Below are 22,100 nucleotides of genomic sequence, written 5' to 3' on the forward strand. Positions count from 1 at the left end.
AGGATGGATCAAGTTAATTAATTCTGACAGAGCATCAGGGCAATTCAATGGGGAAAAGATAATCTTTTTATCAAATGGTGGTGGCACAAATAGCCATACGCTGGTCCCCCTGGTCTCCCCTAAAATTATCCTTCACCTTTACCTAAACCATATGTAAAAAATTAATGTACTACAGATTATAGACCTAAATGTAAAAGCCAAAATGTTAAAACTTCTGGAAGAAATCAAAGAAGAAAATCTTAGAATCTTTGGGTTTGGCAAAGATTTCTTAAGCAAAAACAATAAAAGAAAAAATTTAATAAACTGACTAAAACTCTGCTCTTCAAAAGATATTTATGAAAATAAAAAGACTAAAAAAAGAAAAGAAAAAAATTAAGTTACAGACTAGGGGTAAATATTTGTAAAAACATTTATCTGATAAAGAACTTGTAAAACATATTTTAAAAAAAGCTCCTACACCTTAATAAGACAAACTTAGAATTGGGCAAAAGATTTTAACACATACATCATGAAAGAAAACATGAGAACCGTAAACACGCACAAAAGAAGTTGTTTAGCATAATCTGTAGTTAGGGAAACGCAAATAAAAACCATAACGGGATACCACTATACACCAACAAGAATGGCTAAAATTAAGACGGACCATACACAGTGGTGATGAGGCTTTGGAACAACCAGATCTCCCGTACAATGCTGGTGGGAACATAAAGTGGTACACACCACTTTGGGAAATAGCTGTAAACATATACCAGCCATTAAAACATAAACTTAATGTTATGTATGTTAAGTAAACATAGTTACCATCCTAAGTATTTACCCAAGAGAAATGAAAGCATAAGTCCACATAAAACCTGTACACAAATGTTTACAGCAGTTTTATTTATAATAGCTAAAAACTAGAAACACCCCAAATATCCATCAATAAGTGAATGGGTAAATGTTCATACAATGGACAACTACCCAAAAATAAAAAGAGATAAACTACTGATACATGGGCCAGCATGGGTGAAACTACTAATACATGTGACCGCAAGGGTGAATCTCAAAATAATTATGCAGAGTGAATGAAGCCAGTAAAAACAAAAGCATACTGTAGGATTCCACTTATCAAAAAAATCTAGACGATACAAGCTACAGTGATAGAAAGAAGACTAGTGGCTGCCCACGGACGGGAAAAGTGAAGAGGTTTGAGGAAACTTCTGAGGTGATGGCAATGTTCATTATTTGATTTTTCTGATGATTTCACAGGCATACAATGGATATGTCAAAATGCATATTGTATACTTTATATGTATTTTACTGTATGTCAGTTAGACCTCAATAAAGCTGTAAAACAAACAAAAATAACTTACAGAAAAAAGTCCTCTTCTTCATCTGAATCATCTTCTAAAAGATTTCTCTGTCAAAAAAAGAAAAAGACTTGAGTTTTCAGATTCCATGGGGCTTACAAATTGTTAGGGACAGAGCAGTGATACAAGTTCTATCCTGGTGAAATTTCTTAACTCCAAGCTTCCAGACAGAGGGAAGGGTAATTACATGTGCTTCACCAGAAGCTAAAAGATATAGAACTGCAGTGCGGACTTTCTAAGAAAATGCTTGTAACACAGAATCCTCTGACTGACCACAAGGTAGAGAGAGGTCACTGAAGCTGGAGTGGGAGTAAGGAATGCAGGCAATCAGGAAGGGCTAAGTCCTTTCTCCTCCCTCGGCCTTCCAGTCTCTATCTATTTACAGAACCTAAGAAGGAGTCAGGAGGCAAAGGAGAAATGTACTGCAGTTGCAGAGTCCAACTCCGGCATCAGAGAGAGAGGAGTATATAAGGTAGGTTTTAGAGCTCAGAGACAAGGCTTAACAACTGGCACCTAATAGCAACTCAGCCCATGAACAGCCCTCTACACATATTTGAACTTCCAAACAAAAACAACTTTATACTTTTACCTTATAAGATACAACTGTTTTTCTTAAAATGAGGAATGTCTCACCTTCTCCCCCAAAGGCGAAGATATAAAGTTCCAAAAGGAGGCTAAAGAAGAGCAAAAATGAAACCTTTTCAGCATACAAGACCTCCAACAGTATATACCTTATAGGTAGAATAGCGCCTCCCCACAGATGTCGACATGCTAATCATGGAAACCTTGACTATGTTCCCTTGCATGGTAAAAGGGACTTTGCAGAAGCAATGAAACCAAGGATCCTGAGGTGGGAAGGTCAATATGGATTAATCATGTGAGTCCAGTCATCAGAGTGTTCTTAAAAAAGAGAGAGGCAGGGACTTCCCTGGTAGCTCAGTGGCCAATGCAGGAGACAAGGATTCGATCCCTGGTCTGGGAGGATTCCACATGCCCCTGAGCAACTAAGCCCATGTGTCACAATTACTGAACCCACGCTCTAGAGCCCATGAGCCCCAACTACTGAGCCCGCATGCTGCAACTACTGAAGCACGTGTGTTCTAGAGCCTGTGCTCCTCAAAAAGAGGAGTCCCCACTTGCTGCAACTAGAGAAAGTTCACATGCAGCAATGAAGACTCAGCACAGCTAAAAACAAATAGATAAAAGTAAACAAACAAACTTTTAAAAAAAGAGACAGGGAGGCAGAAGTGAAAGAGGTGGGGGACACTGGAAGATGTTACACAGCTGGATTTAAAGATATAGGAAGGGGCATGAGCCACGCAGGGCAGGCAGCCTCTAAAAGCTGGGAAAAAGCAAGAAAACAGCCTCTTTCCTAGTCTCCTGAAGGAACACGGTCCTGTCAGTGCCTGGACTGTAGCCCAGTAAGATCCACTTTGGACTTCTGGTCACTAAAACTACAAGATAATAAGTTTGTGTTGCTTTAAATTTGTGGTAATTTGTTACAGCAGCCATAGGAAGCAAATACACCACCCATGTACCTTTTCTGAGAAAATTACCCAAGGAATTACACTGGCTAAGAAGAAAATTCAATCAGAACAAAGATCTTAAGATGGAGACTGATATACTCAGTAAGTCTAATCAAATGTGTGGTCAAACCGAAAGGGAAGATGATAATGTGATTATGAATTATAATGCACAGCTATTGAAAAAGAAAACATGTAATATAAAGAAAAACTTTAAAAGAATCTCAAACTTTTCTAACAAAACCCAAAAGCAGGAAGAGGAGAGTAAAGTGAGGAAGTAAGCAAAGTGACATGCTCATCTTGGTGGGGAGAGAAGTGGAGGAAGGGGGAAGAGGCCTAGAATGAAAAGTAGTCCAGAGGGGCCCAGTTCTCAGCATGTTGACAGAAAACACAAATTTAAACATTATTGCTAACATGTCTGGGTTTCCCATGTGGTGCTATTGGTACAGAGCCTGCCAATGCAGGAGAGATGGGTTCAATCCCTGGGATGGGAAGATCCTCTAGAGAAGGAAATGGCAACCCACTCCAGTATTCTTGCCTGGAAAAGTCCATGGACAGAGGAGCCTGGTGGGCTACAGTCCACGGGGTTGCAAAGAGTTGGATACAACTGAAGCAACATAGCACACACACATGTTAACATGTAAAGTTAGTAAAAGAAAAGGAAAAAGGGAGAAAGGGAAGAAATTTTTTAACTATCTAGTGGTCTTGAGCGTAGGGGAAAAGTAAGGAAAAATAATCAACTTAGCAAAAGAAGTTAGGGAAACTTGGGAAAACCTAAGAAATATAATGAAGGACTTCCCTGGTGGTCCAGTGGTTAAGAATCTGCCTGCTAATGCAGGGGATGCAGGTTCGATCTCTGGTCCAAGTTAGATCCCACACACTGTGGCGCAACTAAGTCCACGCACCTCAAGGAGAAGCCGTTGCTTCTTGAAGAGAAAGCCCATGCGCCACAACAAAGAAACCATGAGTTCAACAAAGACCCAGTACAGCCAAAAAATAAATAAATAAAAATAATATCATGAATATCATTATCTCTATATATTATTATAAATAATACACAATGAGCAAGAAAAATGAAAAGAGGATTGCTCAATATTCATTTAACAAATATGTTTGAGCATCTTCTGTGTACCAGGCACTGTTCTAAGGACCAAGCACCAGCTTAGAACAAGACAGATAAGGTCTGAGCTCTTACAGAAAAACATCTGATGATGATAAAAGTTATGCAGAGAATTAAAACAGTGATGGGATAAAAAGTGACAGGGTGACTAAATGAGATTAGGCTGTCAAGGAAAATCATTCTCAAAAGGTGAAATTTAGGCTGAGATCCAAACAATATTAAAGAGCCAACCAGAGATTAAGGTGAAGCGCATTCACTGCCAGCAGAGGAACCAGCTAGTGCAGAAAATGTCCAAATAAATTAGTTATCACAATAAACATGAACGGTCTGAATGCTCCTGTTAAAAGTAAAAACTATATGTGAAGTTCAAAAAAATTCCAGCCAGTATCTGTTTATAAGAAACTGACCTAAAATAAATGTCAAATAAAGAATGGAAAAAAGAGAGAGATGGAGAAAATATACTAGCAAATTCCAACAAAAAGTAACAGGCTGGGAAAGAAATTTGCAACATACTTTCAGACTAAAGGGTCTGATATCTCTATTAAATAAAGATCTCTGACAAAAAGACACAAGACAGAAAAATCATCAAAGGAGAGAAACAGACAATTCCTAACAGAAAAGAAATGGCCAATGACCACATGAAAAGATGTTCAAGTTAATAATATTTAGGAAGATACATTAGTGACTTCTTTTAACAAATATTTCTAGAATGCTATTGTAGCTAATAAGCAACAATCATTACATTCATAACACAGCTTATTTGCCCCCTATACTAAAGATACAGTGTTTATTATAGTTGCCGAATGAGAAACACAATGAAAACCAATGTTTTTACACTTATCCACTGAACAAACACAAGTGCTAAGTATACATTATCACAAAAAGGGTTACGTAATACAACAAGATATCATTTCACACCCACTAGGCAGATAACACAAGTGTTGGTGAGGAGAGAGTGGTGTTGAGGAGAAATGCAGAGAAGTTAGAACTCTTACACATTTCTGGGTGGGAATGTAAAAACTGTGCAGCCATTCTGGAAAACAGTTTGGCAGTTCTTCAAAAGGCTGCACACACAGTTACTATAGTACCAAGTAATTCTACTCCTAGATATTTACCCAAGAGAAATGAAAATATACGTAATGAAATGAAAACAAAACTTGTACGTGAACGTTCATAGCAATAGTATTCTTCATAATGGCCAAAAAATATAAATAAGCCCCAATGTTCATTAACTGATGAATGAATAAAATGTGGGACATTCATATACTGGAATATTATTCAGCAATAAAAAAGAATGAAGAACTGATACATACTGCAACATGGATGAACTTTGATAACATCATGCTAGGAAGCCATTTACAAAAGACAACATAGTGTATGCTCCCATCTGTATAAAACGTCCAGAATAGACAAAGCTATAGATCTATGGTTGCCTAGGGTTGCAGGGACGAGGAGAACAGGGGTTGATTGCTAAAAAGTACAGAGTTTCTTTTTGGAATGATGAAAGTTGACTGTGGTGATGATTACATAATTCTGTACTAAATATTATTTACTAAAATCCACTGAATTGTATACTTTTAATGAGTTAATTGTATGGCATGTGAATTATGTCTCAATAAAGCTATTATCAAAAAAGTATAATAGAAAAGAGGAACAAAAGTTAAAGTTTCATAAAAGTGATTTATAAATTCTTATAACCAGTTATCAAATGTCATGATCTGATAAACATTCAAAAGGAGGACTCTCTTTAAACAGCCAATTTTGTTCAATTCTGGTATCTAATATCCTATTTCTATAGCAAATTGTGGTAGTAGTCAACCAACAATGTAGAAAGGAAGTGCCATTCTTTGTAGTAGAACTGATTGAGACTGCATATCTTATACTGTTGAGTATATACATAAAGTTGATTTTAAAAGTTTACTAGCAATTTGTCTACTGGTGGATTCTACCCTCCTTCAAGCAAAACAAAAACAAAAACTGCATAAAGAGAATAAAGGGATGACAAATGATTCCTATACTATACTTCAAGAAACCTCTATATCATAACATGCTGGACAGAAGCTCTTGGTGTGAAAAAGGAGTGTGTAAAATGAAGTCAAGTAGACTATCAGCTCTACAGAGGAGAGACCATGCCCTCCAGTTTTTAGCACAATGCCCAGCATATAATGGATAGCAATATTTATCTGTTGCATGAATCAGCAAATAAAGGAATGGCAGGAAGACAGGAAGTGAGGAAGGGCTTCAGGTGGATGAATGAAAAACAACAGCTCTAATTCCTTCCCTCAATAAATCCTTATTGATTACTTATTCTAAAAGAAAGCTATCTACAATATTCATATCAATGTTGTCTTCTAAAATGCTGCATAATTTTTAGATTTTTACAATTCTGCATAGAATATTCCAAAATAAACAAGAAATTGACCATTATATAAAAGCTACTCTGGCTCTGAGGCAACTGCAGGACCAGAATTCTTTATCTGCAATTCCAAAATCTAAGAAGTTTTGAAAACCAAGAGATTTTGTAAGTTTTGGAGTCAAAACTCACTTCAAGGAAAAGCTGACCTGAATTAATGTTTGCTAATTTATTTATATACTTAGAATAACCAGACATTTCACTGAGAAACATTAGTATGTTTGGAGGTGCTGCTCTAGACTCCCTCAAAAGGCTCTTGTAAAATGTGCACTAACTACCTTTGTAAAATCTGAAAAATTCTGAGGAACTCCAACCACATTTGGCTCCAGAGTCCAAAAGAAGATATTGTGTATTTATATGAAATTCCCCTCTAAAGACTAGAAAGAAGCTGGGAACAAAATGTGGTCACTAATAGAAACAGAATTTGGCTGAGTCCCAATCTAAGTAACATATACTTTTTAATGTTTACTGTGAATAAAACATACAGGATTCAAATATAGCCATTAACATTAGATTTTTCTAAAATTATTTACAAAAGAAAACAAATTTTGAATCTTTCCTTTTTAAAGATTAAGATTCTGAACTTACCCTTTCACTTTTCACAGAACCTGTGACATCATCATCATTTAGGTGGCGCTTGAACTTGGGAGGCATCTTTTTTAATGAGGTACTCTTCTACTTCCCAGCAGGATAAATCTTTACCACCTTAAAGAGAAAATAAATTTCATCAGATGTGAAACTTTGGGGTGCAAGCTAAAGTAGTAAAAACAGCACACAAGGCCCGATGTGATGGGGCCCCCTCCACTTCTCTGACTTCAACTGCTCTCTCTCACAGGGTCTCCACACCTCCTCCATGTGAGGACTCAGTACACAAAAAATAGTTAAAACCCTGAGAAAAATGGAGGTAACTTTTAGAGAACATGTGCAGAAAATCAGTGATAGACAGCATTTTTATAAAATGAAACAGAAGACTCCACAGGAGAGGAGGGAAAAACAGGAGGCTGTCCCCTTGCAAGTGAGACATCAAATGCTTCAAGATTTTAATTTGGAGTGAGAAGACAGAAAACACTTCAAATTCTCTCACTCACTTTTAGTGAGTTGCATCAACAATGATTCCATTTCCTCATCTGTAAAATAGTGATTTCAAGGCTTCTGCATGGAGTTGGGATGGTCATATCAGATTAATACATACATGCAAAAACATTCTGTAAATTATAATGCCCTGTTCCAGTGCATAACACCAGGTGTTCCAAGGAAAGGGATATGTTTGCTAAGTGCTGGGTTAAACAAAGTCAGGTTTTCTGTTTGCTACAGAAGATCTGTTTTTAAAATGCTTATTTGCATTGAGTTTTTTCAGGAACATGCTTGAATATGCAACATATTCAAAATTTTCTTGAGGAAAAGCTGACATATGCAAACAGAAGTTTTCAGTATCTTGGACAAGAAGATGGATGAATAACGAGAATAGTTAAGGTGTACTGAATATTTTACTCTGTGTTAGGCACTGTGCTCAGTAACTTACACACATTTTTTAATTCTTTACAACACTTCTTTGAAGTAAGCACCAAGAAATCAAGAGAAAACTAAGGCTTGGTAAAAGATAAGTAACAGCATTAGTCACTCTACTGATTGAAATAGCAGAAACACAGGCCTAAATTATTAATAACTGTGCATGATCAATTTTAGTATTTATTCAATAAGTTGTCTATCAGGTTACACAATTCTGTTCTATAAAGACCGTTTCCCTGTAACAACCCAGCAGCCCTCTTTCCCTTTGCAAACAACAACCTCTAAGATCTTTAAGCATAATTAGACATCAGTATGGTGGTTAATCATTCACTTAAAAAAGAAAAAAACAAGCCCAGAGTCCAGTTTCATAAACCAGATAAAGTAAAATTTTAAGGTGACTTCCCATCCAAACAAATTGATATGAACTTTTCTTTGATAAGAAATAATTTTCCAAACCAGAAACGTAATCACTTGTAACAAAAACCAAGTACTTGCTACCTAAGTAACAGCTCTAGAGTTCTTCATTCTACAATATTTCTGTCACGTACACCCGGCATCTGACCCATTTTATTCCTCATACTTCGATTTCTGAATAATTCATTCATGCAGAAATGTTACAGAAAGTATGGAGAAACAGATGACAAAAGAAGCAACCAAAGGACTTGAGCTTTTAATTACACCTGCATTTTATTTATATTTTAAACCCTACAAAAGGGCTGCTTCAACATCCAAAAACAAATAGCAGGCAGACTTACATAACATCTTTGTGAAACGTACAGTAAAACTACAAGTTTAACGATGAGCAAACCCAAATTCAGGGCCCATAATCCAAGAATCAGCTTCATGAAGGCAAGAAATCAGCGACTGACAAACATAAAAGCCATCAACAAGGCAGCAGGCAGATTATTAACTGCACTTGATGAACGATAGGGCAAATGATGATATTTGCACCAGACGACTAGTAGAAATAAACCATGCTCAGAAATTAGACTTATATATATTCTCCCTAGATCTCTCCTGCCCAAAATACATATAAATTCAGGTGTTTGTGTCTAGGTATATATGTAAACAACAGAACCTTCAGTGATGTATTTCAACATCACCAATACATTTTTATAATGTCACATCACCATAAGCATCTTATGTCATCATCATACGTTCACAATTTCCTGTATTTTTTGAAGAGGCAGTACGTAATATACTTCTAACCTGTTGTTCAGTAAATGTTGGCTTCTTTTTTGCTTTACGCAAACAACAAGCACACCAAAACGCCTAGTATTTCATTTTAGAAAAAGCTTGAAATCTGTATAGAGGGTTCCCTTTTCCCAGCCTCCGTTCCCTTTCTGATTCCTCAACTCTCATCAGCAATGTTGGTTGGTACAGTTTCACGGAAATGAGTGACTTGGATGGACACAGCCTGAAGATGTTCTTCACAAAAGCTGTCAAAGTGTTAATGATTCACCTTACCCTTCCGGTCATTATAAACGCAACGGGATTGGCGCGCTCTCTCCCCAGTCTTTGAATAAAGAAACAAATCTATCCCTCCAGCAAGCAGCCCCGTTCACCCGCCCCCGCCTCAGTCGCACCAGGTCACGTCCCCCGCCATCTGCTCCTGACTCTAGTCCTTTTTACCCCAAGATACGCACTCACATTCCGGGCTGCCTCCCAACTCTTCTCCAGGCTTCCCTATCCCCGCCGCTGTTGTCCTCCCATCTCCCCAGAGCACCCTACAATTTCTATTCTTCTCCCCCTTAACCGCCCCTCATTGCACACCCAGGTCCTGATCGTTCTTCCTCAGGGTAACCCGCCCCTCCGACCCCAGCCTTTTCCCACTCGGCGACCCCCGAGGCCAGCCCCTCAGCCCGACGCGGACGTTGGGGGCGGTGGGGCACGGACGTCGTCTCCGTTTCCTTGCTCCGCACATCCGCCCCTCCCGTCGGGCCCAGGAGGACGGCCGTACCTGAGTCTCCCTGGGAGCTCCCGGCAACTCTCCCGGGCGGGCGGCGCTGGACGGGCGGGGGAAGGAGTGGGAATCGGAAGAAGAGAGCGGGGAGCGGGAGACAGTGGGCGCGGACCCGGCGTCGGCCGCTTAGCCGCAGCTGCGCCCCCGCTCATCGAGCCGATCGGCCCTCCGCAGCCTGGCTCCAGGCTGAGGGGGCGGGTCCAGGCCGCGGAGATCGTCGAGGGAGTCGATTTCCCCTCAGCTCTCCTCTCGGAGGCCGCCGCGGACGCGAAGCTTAGTCCTGGATGGCCCAGGTGATTTTGTCTGTTCAGGGAGGAAACACAGTCGCGGGTTCCCAGCCGAGGTCGGCCGTTCCGGGGAGGTGGAGGAAGGGCTGAGAAACCCAGCGCTGGGCCCTGAAGGCCTGCTCGAGACGGGTTGATGAGGCGTTAATGAGGCGGTGCTTTGTGCGGGGTCCATCCCCCGAGCTACTGCAGATGTGCCGAAAAACCGGGACGGCTCGAAGCCTGAGGACTGGCCTTTTCTGAAGGAAGGAGATCTGTGTGATCCCTTGTTTATAGCTTCAGAGTTAGACGTGTAGATCTTCAGGGTTACTAATCCCGTCTCCCTATTTTAGACTAGCAATCTCTCGTACAAAGATATTTCCTTGAGGTTGCCCAGCTCGGTGGACAGATTTGAGTCTAGGTAGGACTCAGTGTTTTTTCCCCCACTATGTTGTAGAGTTCTAACCAAAAATGCCTGGGTCCAGACACCACGCAGGCACCGGAGCCTTATAGTGGGAAATCTACCTTGCACATCCATTCTCCTGTTCTCTTGACTCTGCCCACTTGCTCTCCCCCCGAGTTAGTGGTTTATTTAAGCCTGTAGTGCCTGGGCATAGTAATCCATAACGGTTCCAGTATTGTTTTTGTTTTGTCTTGTTTATTACCCATTCCTCCCAGATATGCCCCAGCTGAATTGTTCTTAATCTTTTTTTTCTATCATTTTTTTATACATGTCATTTTTACCAAATATTTTTAAGTTCTTTGTTGAATAGTGTTTTGATTTAGTGCGTATTTAAGCCAAACAAACACTAAGTGAAAGATACCTTGGTTGTCACTGAGCACCAGGGGCTGGGCTCCCTGTGTCATATGTAGAAGTTTCCCATTAGCTATCTGTTTTACACATGGTAGTATGTATATGTTAATGCTACTCTCTCAGATCATCCTACCCACTCCTTCCGCTCTGTGAAGAGTTGATTTTGTTTGTTTGTTTGTTTTTTTCCTTCATGTCTGCACAAACCCTTTGAGTCTGCACTAGATTTTAGGATTCCAGCACTGAGACCCGGCTCCGGAGGTGCAACTGAGTCACGTCCTGAGCCAACGTCAATATCTATGTGCACAGAGGTAGTTATACCTGCTCTTGATTTCCCAGACTGCTCTTGATTTCAGTGATTGTATTTTTTGGTTCCAGAATTTCCATTAAAAATAGATTCTGATCCCCTGGAGAAATTCTTTTATGTTTTTGTCATTTGGGGGGAATTTTTTTAGGGGGGTGGCTGTACTGTGCAGCATGTGGGATCTTAGTTCTCCGACCATGGATTGAGCCCATACCCACCTGCATTACAAACATGGAATCTTAACCCCTGGACCACCAGGGAAGTTCCATTTTTGAATACTTGAATCAAAGTCCTTGTCTGTTAATCTAATACGTGAATTACCTGTGAGCCGGTTTATAGTGTGTATTTTTTTCTTGGATTTTGGTACTATGACTCTCATCTCTGCTGGGTAGGTAAAGATGCCAAGCAGACAACTTGTGAAAAACAGTGATTTTCTCATCCTTACTTCCTATACCAAGTATTACAGCTTTCTAATTCAGCAAAATTTTGAGGGGAAACCATCAGGGTCCCTCAGTTCTTCCTTCCTTCCTTCTTTCTGAAATCCTGGCTCTCCAAGATTTCAGTTTTGTGTCTTCAGTCCTGTGAGAACCCAGAATATAACTGCTTTATTTTCTTTTGCTCCCCGCCTCCCAGTGATGACCCTTGACCCAGGCAAAGCCCAGGTGCTCAGCCTTCTACCTAGAATCAGTAAACACCTCCAGCTGGCCAAGGAAAAAGCTCTCCATTTTGCAGTTCCACTTCTGGAATCTTGGCCCCTCCAGCCTCGATGCTCTAGCAGCTCTTGGATTGTTTTATAGAGATGCTGTTTGTATTTATCTGGCTTTTCCATTTATTCTTAGAGAATTGGTGTGTCTCAGTTTACTCCATCAGACCTGAAAGTGGTTTGGTTATATCCAAACCACTCTTACACTACTATAAAGAGATAAGCTTACTTGCCATGACTACACAAGAAAATGGGAAGGAGGGGTTTCCAAAAGGAAGAATTTCTTATGCCGTCTCACATACAGGCGGGTACTTAGAACTCATTACTTATTATAGACTCTGACTCGGGGAGGGGGTAGGGGGGGTGAAGGGGGGTGAGCCAGAATGAGAAGATTCTGGTTTCTTTAGGCAATGAAGGCACATTCAGTCAGCATTGTTTAATCAGAAATACTTGGGTCAGCACCCCTTCTGCCACATGTTACAGAGTTAGTAGAAAGACAAGTAGGGTCTCTTTTTACTTTACATTTTTCTCTCTATATATATACATGTATAGGCTATATCTAAACCTTTTGTGCATAATATATACACATTTATCATTCCTATTTTCCTTTATTAGACTCTGAATGTTTTTATGTTTTTCATTTTTGATCTTTTTTTTCAGCAAAGAAAATATCACATATTCTGCTCATACTCATTTCAAAGCCTGTAACACAATCCATGAAGTTGGTCTCAGAGTCACAGTCACACTTCACTGACATCAGAAATCACAAGGGTCCTTTATCATAGTTCCTTGTTTTAGGTGCTATGTCACAAGTGGCATCTGAGCTGTTATTTAGAAGGAATGAAATTATGCCATCAGAATACCTCGCATAGATACATTTCAAACTTTCTTCAGAGGATGAAAAGTTAAAGTGAAAGAAATCTTTCTGTACCAGTTTTTAAAAAAACATAGTCAAGTTTTCTCTAGGGATCAAGTTGGCCTCTCCTGTTTATTCTTTATGTAATTATAGATTTAAGGCAGTGCCCAAAGGAAAAATTCTCATGACCATGAAGAATCATTCAAAGCCCTCCTATTAAATGAAAGGCACTGTATATACACATATACCAAAAACCTTGGCAATCTTGTGAATAGGGACCGCTTATTATTAATAAAATCATATTTCTAAATGCCTCAGAATAAAATATACAGAATTACAAAGGAAGGAAATTTATAATGTTATAAAATATTTTAAAAGCAAAATTTGTTATATGCAAAGATATATACTTCTTTATTAACTCAAATTTAAAAAAAATCTAGTGTCAGGACTAACATCTACCATTGTTTTGAATTAGTAATGAGCATAAACAGTATTTCAGGATATCTGATTGTAATGTGATATGAAAATCTTAGAGATTTCTATTGGTGACACAGTCACTAGCACTACTGAGCGGTTTTAAGGGGCTCCATTTATAGTTGAAAGTGAAAGTGAAAGTCACTCAGTCGTGTCCAACTGTTTGCAACCCCATGGACTACACAGTCCATGAAATTCTCCAGGCCAGAATACTGGAGTGGGTAGCCTATCCCTTCTCCAGCGGATCTTCCTGACTCAGGAATTAAACCGGGGTCTCCTGCCTTGCAGGCAGATTCTTTACCAACTGAGCTATATAGTGAAGGAATTAATAATTTCTGTTAAAAGATTAAAGTGAAAGTGAAGTCATGTCTGACTGTTTGCAACCCAGTGGACTGTAGCCCAACAGGCTCCTCCGTCCATGGGATTCTCCAGGCAAGAATATTGGAGTGGGTTGCCATTTCCTTCAGGGGATCTTCCCGACCCAGGGATCGAACCCAGGTCTCCTGCATTGCAGGCAGACGCTTTAACCTCTGAGCCACCAGGGAAAATAAAGGTGTAATTTCTTTCCCATCCAAATTCACAGACCCTTGAATTCTATCCATGGGTCATCAAGGGTCCCCCAGTTTGGAACTCATGCTTTAAGTATTTCATCCTCTCCTGCAGAGTGGATGGCACTGGGTACAGAAAAGTTTCTGAGCAAAGAATAAACAACTGTTTCTGCTCTTATACACCCAGGCACAGAACGTTGCCCCTCCTGATTAGAATACTTCTTATTAACATGCTCATAGCTCTGCCTTGCCCAGAGTCCTTGCACCATTCCTGAGAATCCTGGAGTATAGTACTGTTGGGGGCCGGCGTGAGGCACTCCGCCCATGACAAAGGTCATGAGGAAGGAGGCTCGACATACGCAAAGGCGGGATCGAGCCTCAGGAGTCCCCCTGGAAATTCTCGAGCATCTACCCCCATAACCAGAGCCTGCCTACTTTACTACTTTGTGCTCTCCCCTACACCTCTGACTTTACGGGGGGCTGTCCCCCACCACCTCTTTCGGAGAAGGAGTTAACCTAGAGCTCCAATTAATCAAAACTCCTGGGCGTGACAAGAGTGTTTTAACCTACAAACTCCTCTGAAGGTTCTCTAGCCTGTCTGACAGGCTTGTCCGGCCACATGTGATTGCTCACAGCCTCCCAACCATGAGAGGCATGAGATGCTTTAAACCTTCTAAAAACAGGTTCCTTAGAAAAGTTAGAAAACTATTAGTATAAGTATAATGGGCTGATTAGAAATTGTATTGGTAAAGGGTTTTTCATTTGTTGAGCCAATGTTTGTTGCTAAGACTCCACATCCCCTGCCCTTACACACATTAATGAATATATAGAAGAAATAAGTATTAACCTTTGATATTAATCACGTTAGACCTTAGGCTAAGTAAATTCTTTCCTTAACTAAAACCCACTATACCCTCCCCCTATAGGAATGTAACTTTATTTGGGTGGTGTCTGTTTTAAGAATAATCACCCCTGGAGAAATAAGTGTCCTGGTTGACTGACCGCTGTCACAAGGAGAGGGTCATAAATTGTCAGCAGGCCCCCCTGGCCAGAAGATGATGTAACACCCTTAAGACCTCTGTATACATTTGTATGAAGCACCTGACTTTGATAAAAGTCAGGACTGCTGACCCCATGTGACTTTTGCATAACATCTCAGTGTATAAAAGTAGACCATGGAAAATAAAGAATTGGGATCAGTTTCTCGAAATACTGGTCTCCCCATGTCTCTCTCTCTCTCACTCTGGCTGAGTCTCCATCTGAGCGCGGAACCCGCCATGCTTACTAATTATGCCTGGGTTTCTAAGATCCGACTGGGGAGGCCTCAGTGTCTCCTCTCCTTCGGGAGAACGGAAGGATGCCTGCGGCCTACGTAAGTGGTGCAAACTTCTTGTCTTGAAGTTTTATTGGTCTCCCACGTAAACCAAGCTACTCAGCCTCTTTTCTCCACTGAATTTTCTTACTGAGCTATCCTCATTCTATTACTCTTTATATCTTTGATGAATATTTAAATAGTGGCCTAAGCCGTCTCCCCTTTGAATACCCTGGATCAGCTGGGGCTGGTCCCTGGCATAGTACAATGAAAATATCCTTCCCTGAAAATACAGGCTGAGTTCTTATTAAGTATCAGCCCCTATGCCATATACATTATGCACCCAATTATCATGCAACCCCATGAGGCAAATGTTATTACTCCCAGTTTACATAGACTCATTTGTAACTCATTTTTCATTCCGAAAAAGTATATTGAACATCTGTTGTCTCTGTTGCTAAATTAGGTGCAGTGGTTTAAATACAGACACAGTTGCTGTCTTCAGACTTTATAATACAGCAAGAAAGACGAGCAGAAATAAGTTACATAATCACGTAATGTGATGTAAAAGGACACTTGTTTTGAAAAGAATAAACAAGTGGCTGAGAATGAAGGGGACCTATTTTAAAAGTTAGGGTTGTCAAGAGAGTTAGTTCAGTTCAGTTCAGTCGCTCAGTCGTGTCTGACTCTTTGCGACCCCATGAATCGCAGCACGCCAGGCCTCCCTGTCCATCACCAACTCCCGGAGTTCACCCAGACTCATGGCCATCGAATCAGTGATGCTATTCAGCCATCTCATCCTCTGTTGTCCCCTTCTCCTCCTGCTCCCAATCTCTCCCAGCATCACAGTCTTTTCTAATGAGTCAACTCTTCGCATGAGGTGGTCAAAGTACTGGAGTTTCAGCTTAAGCATCATTCCTTCCAAAGAAATCCCAGGGCTGATCTCCTTCAGATGGACTGGTTGGATCTCCTTGCAGTCCAAGGGACTCTCAAGAGTCTTCTCCAACACCACAGTTCAAAAGCATCAATTCTTCGGCGCTCAGCCTTCTTCACAGTCCAACTCTCACATCCATACATGACCACAGGAAAAACCATAGCCTTGACTAGATGGACCTTTGTTGGCAGAGTGATGTCTCTGCTTTTCAATATGCTATCTAGGTTGGACATAACTTTCCTTCCAAGGAGTAAGCGTCTTTTAATTTCATGGCTGCAGTCACAATCTGCAAGAGAAACCAGTCATGCGTAAAGCAAGAGAAGAGTATTCCAGGCTGAGAGAATAGCAGGAGCAAAGATTATTAGGCAGGAAAATTTGGCATTTTTAAATTGTGGTAGAAAATGCATGATATAAAATTCATCATCTTAACCATTTTATACTGTATAGTTCTGTAGTGTTAACTACATTTACTTTATTGTGCAACAGATCTCTAGAAATTTTTCATGAAAAACTCAAACTCTGCACCCATTGAACAACTCCCCAGTTTTCCCTCTCTCGAACCCCTGGCAGTGAAAACTCAACTTTGTTTCCATGCATTTTGCTACTTTAGATAAGTCATATAAGTGTAATAATACGATGTCTTATTGTGACTGGCTTATTTCACTTAACACAATATCCTGAAAGTTCATCCATGTTGTAGCACATATCAGAGTTCCTTTTTCTAAAAACACTAATACTTTTTTAAAAAGTATATATAATATACCACATTTTCTTTATCCGTTCATCCATCAGTGGAAGTTTGGGTTTCTCTACCTCTTGGCTACTGTGAATAGTGCAGCTGTGAACATGCGTGTGCAAATATCATTTGGAGATCTTGCTCTCAGTTATTTTAGATATAAAACCAAAAGTGGGATAGCTGGATCATATGGTAATTCTATCTTTAATTTTTTTTTTTCTTTTTTGAGGAACCTCCATACTGTTTTCCATAGTGGCTGCACCAATTTACATTCCCACCAACAGTGCACAGCGTTCCAAATTCTCCACCTCCTCAGCAATACTTGTGAGGGCCCAGGCTGCCCAATCCCTGCTGAAGAGGTGCATATTGCACAGGTATGTGAGGTGAAGCTCAAGGTAGCCGGGGATCTAGAAGAGGGCAAGGGTCTGGAGAGACAGGTCAATGTGAGCAGCATTTTAGGGATCAAGGCATATACATAATCCAAAACCCTAATCTACCCAATTGGGATATTCCCTCAGAAGACAGATTTCCAGATGATTGCTGCCTTGGGAGGGAAGGACTGGGCGGACTGGTTAGAGTATCATTCAATCAAGAGACACCTGGGAGCTCTGGTTGCTAGAAAGGCCTGGAACCCGTCAGGCACCAAGTCCAAATGGGGGCTGACTCTCACCAGTTTAAGGCTGCCACCTCATAATGATCTTTAGGGCGTGGGCTTCTTCCTGGAGGCTGTGCAGGTGGTGGGGATGATACTATGCAGGGCCCTGTGGGGCTCCTGGGCAGAAGGCCTTATGTGTCCCCTGTTTTTTGGATTACAGGAAACAGCCTTCATTCAGCCTCCCCGACCTTCCCTGAGTTCCAATGGGCGGATTCAAGCAGTTGTTAATTAGGGAAGGGAGGGGATGAGAGACCACGGACTGTCAAGAACATCCCTGGGGCAAGGTCCTCTTTCCACATCAAGGGATATACACAATGCTGCTACTGCTAAGTCACTAAAGTTGTGTCGGACTCTGTGTGACCCCATGGACCACAGCCTACCAGGCTCCCCCGTCCCTGGGATTCTCCAGGCAAGAGTACTGGAGCGGGGTGCCATTGCCTTCTCCGGATATACACAATATCTTTGAGCTATACTGCAGATACTGAAAACCCCTCCAGGTGGGAGATTAACAATTAATGTTGCTATGCTGTCCACAAGCATGTAGACCCCAGGCCAGTTGGACCTGAAGGTTGATTATGCTCCTACTTAACTCACCACCAACCCATCAGAAGAATGTCCGTGAGCTGACCACGCCCTCTTTGAACAATTACTATAAAATTTCTCACCGTTTTCTCCAAGTTGGGACTCAAGAGTTTTGAGGGCGGTAGTCTGCTGTGGCTCCCTTTGCTTGGCAAAGTAATAAAGCTATCCTTTTCTACTTCACTCATAACCCTGTCTCAGAGATTCAATTCGACACTGGCGTACAGAGAAGCTGAACTTTCAGCCTCTGGGACTGGCCAGATAGAGCACCACAGACCTGGAAGCCCTGGAAGAATCCACACAAGGACTAAAATGGAATGTTGTTCCAATTCTGAGCAAACCACATTCCTGTTCTCAGATGAGTCATGAATAGTCCTCCCTCTCTTTACTCAATTCCCTCTCTTTTACCCTGGCCCACCATAAATGTGGTGTCTCAACCCAAGTTGAGTTGAGAAGTTGATTTCTGAATTAGCTTCCCACCTCTCCATTCTCTGGCCACTGAATAAAGCTGTGCTGTTTCACTCTCACCATAGGTTTTGTTATTGGCTGTTCAAATCTGAATGGAAAGAGAACCTTTCAGGCAGGGTGCTTTGACTGAGCTAGGGGCCAGGTGGAGTTCCATACAACCAACTCAGTGACAGCCAGGAATCTGGAACAAGGCAGGTGTTAGGAGGTGCAGGTCAATGGAGTGGGCTCTTAAGGATGTAAGTCATCTGCCTAATTCCAAACCCTAACCTACACAAATACGCATATTCCCTCTAAAGGTAGAGCTAGAGGAATCTGGTCTTAGCAGGGTGTGGCTGGGCAGGCTAGCCAGAGTATCCTCCAATAGGACACACTGGGAACTATGCTGGAGAAGCCCAGGACTCCATCAGGCAGCACGTCCAAATGAGGACTGAGTGTCACCAGTTTAAATCTGCCACATCAGAGGAGTTTTCAGGTAGTGGGCTCCCTTTACCCTTGAGATTATGCAGGTGGTTGGGAACTGGCCTGAGCTTTATGGGCCTGGAGGGCTCTGGCTGCCTGAGGCCAGGTGAAAGGGTTTGTACTGGGCATGATCATTCAGCAAGATCAGCGTGGCCGGGAACCCGAAACAGAGCAAGTGTTAGGAGTGGCCAGGATATTAATCCTCTTATCAGACATATGACTTGCAAGTCCCCTGTCCCCCCAATAGGTTGCCTTTTCACTCTTGTTTCCTTTGATGCACAGAAGTCTGATGTAGTCCATTTTGTACATATTTGCTTTTGTTGCCTGTGTTTTGGTGTCATATCCAAGAAGTCATTGCCAAATCCAATGTCATGAAATTTTCCTCCTATGTCTTCCTCCAGGAGCTTTGTAGTTTTAGGTCTTAACTCAGAATGGATTAAAGATGCAAATGTTATTTTTGTATATGGTGAGAATAGGGTCTGATTTCATTCTTTTGCATGTGCATATCCAATTTTCCCAATACCAAGGAGTTTGGTATTTTTGTAGATGATGGAGCAGGCCAGTGTGGCCAAAGTATTAGAGTTTCAGCTTCAGCATCAGTCCTTCCAAAGAATATTCAGGACTGATTTCCTTTAGGATGGACTGGCTAGATCTCCTTGCAGTCCAAGGGACTCTTAAGAGTCTTCTCCAACACCACAGTTCAAGAGCATCAATTCTTTGGCACTCAGCTTTCTTTATAGTCCAACTGTCACATCCATACATGACTACTGGAAAAACCATAGCCTTGACTAGACAGACCTTTGTTGGCAAAGTAATGTCTCTACTTTTTAATATGCTGTCTAGGTTAGTTATAGCTTTTCTTCAAAGCAGCAAGCATCTTTTAATTTCATGGCTGCAGTCACCATCTGCAGAGATTCTGGAGCCCCCCCAAAATAAAGTCTGTCACTGTTTCCACTATATAGGGTCTTTTATACCCTATATAGATAACTAATCATCAAAATGTTTTTGTTCTTCCTAGGAACATCTCTCATATTATCACTTCTTTTCAACTGTAACAAACTTGGTTCTCCATTGGCTTCTTGCAGCTGGACAAGTTCAGTCCAAATGCTTGGAACAGAAGAATTCTATTCTTCTCAAAACCTGACCTTCACTTTAGTTTCTAGCTTTATCTTCTGCTGCTCCCCTTCCACTTTAACCTGCCCAACCACACCCTTCCTCTCATGTTTATGCTCTGTTCTTTTCCTGTTGCTACTGTAGCAAATTAACAAAAACTTGGTAACTTGAACAATACAAATGTATTACCTTATAGTCAGCAGCCTGAAAGTATCGACTAAAATCAAGGTGTCCACAGGGCTGTGCTCCCTCTAAGACTCTAGAAAAGTATCCTTTTCCTTGACCTCTGCAGCTTCTAGAAGCACTTACGTTGACTCATGGTCCTCCTCCCCCATCATCAAAGCTAGCCACACTAAGCCAGTCCTTCTCCTCATGCTACCACCTATCTGGTTCTGCCTCCCTCTTCCACTTCTTCCACTTTTAAAGACTCTTGTGATTACACTGGGCTCATCTGGATAAACTAATCTCTCTATTTTAATGTAAGCTGATTATCTTACCCTTTGCCATGTAACCTACCATATTCACATTTGGGGAATTAGAACATGAACATCTTTGGAGGGACATTATTCTGCCTAACACAAACTCTTGCCCATCCTCTGCCCCCTAAGTTGTCAGAAGTGATTTTAATTATCTATTCCTCATTTTGCAACAATCAATTAATTGAATGTTATTACAAAAATCCTTCTGTTTCAATTAAGTAAGACTAACTGCAAATTACACATTCAGAGGTCTGGATTTATATTTTTAGGGAAAAAAACTCACAATATTGAATGTCTCTATCTAAGCTCAGTTAACATTTTAAATCATACTGGTTTGAAAAGATACATGTACCCCAATGTTCATAGCAACATTATTTACAATTGCCAAGATATGGAAGCAACCTAAGTATCTATTAACAGATGAGTGGATAAAGAAGATGTAGTATACACACACACCCAGTGGATGGAATACTACTCAGTCATAAAAAATGGCAGTGAAATATTGCCATTTGAAGCAATGTAGATGGACTTGGAGGGCATTATGCAACTGAAATAAATCAGTGAAAGACAAATGCTATATGGTATAACTTATATGTGAAATCTAAAAGGTACAGCAAACTAAAGCTACAATAAAAAAGTAGATTCAGAGATGTAGAGAACTAGTGGTTACCAGTGGGAAGAGGGAGGAGAGAGGGGCAAAATAGCAGTACAGGATTAAAAGGTACAAACTACTGGGTATAAAATAAGGTACCACGGATTTGCCTGGTAGTCCAATGCTTAAGAATCTTCCTGCTAATGCCGGGGACACAGGTTCAGTTCCTGCTCTGGGATGAGGCCACATGCCAAGGGGAACTAAGTCTGTGCACCATGACTATGGAGCTTGTGCCCTAGAGCCTACAAGCTGCAACTACCGAAGCGCACAGGCCTTAGAGCCCATGCTCTGCAACAAGAGAAGCCACCAAAAAAAGAAACTCGTGCATCACAGCTAGAGCGTAGCCCCCACTCCCTGCAACTAGAGAGAGCCCGTGGATATCAATGAATATTCAGTGCAGCCCAAATTAAAAACTAACTAAGTAAATAAGCTACAAGGATATATTGTACAATATAGCCAATCTGTATGCAGGTCAGGAAGCAACAGTTAGAACTGGACATGGAACAACAGACTGGTTCCAAATAGGAAAAGGAGTACATCAAGGCTGTATATTGTCACCCTGCTTATTTAACTTATATGCAGAGTACATCACGAGAAACGCTGGACTGGAAGAAGCACAAGCTGGAATCAAGATTGCCAGGAGAAATATCAATAACCTCAAATATGCAGATGACACCACCCTTATGGCAGAAAGTGAAGAGGAACTCAAAAGCCTCTTGATGAAAGTGAAAGAGGAGAGTGAAAAAGTTTGCTTAAAGCTCAACATTCAGAAAACGAAGATCATGGCATCCGGTCCCATCACTTCATGGGAAATAGATGGGGAAACAGTGGAAACTATCAGACTTTATTTTTTTGGGCTCCAAAATCAGTGCAGATG

The 22,100-nt window shown here is 41.0% G+C and overlaps 1 protein-coding gene across 4 annotated transcripts in view; it reads right to left on the reverse strand.

The window, feature by feature from the left end:
• The window catches only part of VAMP4 (vesicle associated membrane protein 4), a 29,234-nt gene extending 19,180 nt beyond the window's left edge, over positions 1–10,054 (reverse strand). The window contains exons 1-3 of one of the 4 annotated variants that reach the window (XM_005216916.4): positions 9,875–10,054; positions 6,994–7,110; positions 1,353–1,399 (exon numbers count right to left, since the gene is read on the reverse strand). In XM_005216916.4, coding sequence (XP_005216973.1) covers positions 1,353–1,399; positions 6,994–7,059 — 113 coding nt within the window. In that variant the 5' untranslated portion in view covers positions 7,060–7,110; positions 9,875–10,054. Of the gene's footprint in view, positions 1–1,352; positions 1,400–6,993; positions 7,111–8,669; positions 8,950–9,123; positions 9,461–9,564; positions 9,627–9,874 lie in introns of those variants that run through there. The other 3 variants (XM_010813229.4, XM_059875547.1, NM_001076438.2) reach the window with 3 other exon arrangements.
• Between the last annotated feature and the right edge of the window lie 12,046 nt (positions 10,055–22,100).

Source organism: Bos taurus, chromosome 16 (genome assembly GCF_002263795.3).
Source record: "Bos taurus isolate L1 Dominette 01449 registration number 42190680 breed Hereford chromosome 16, ARS-UCD2.0, whole genome shotgun sequence".
Taxonomy (NCBI): domain Eukaryota; kingdom Metazoa; phylum Chordata; class Mammalia; order Artiodactyla; family Bovidae; genus Bos; species Bos taurus.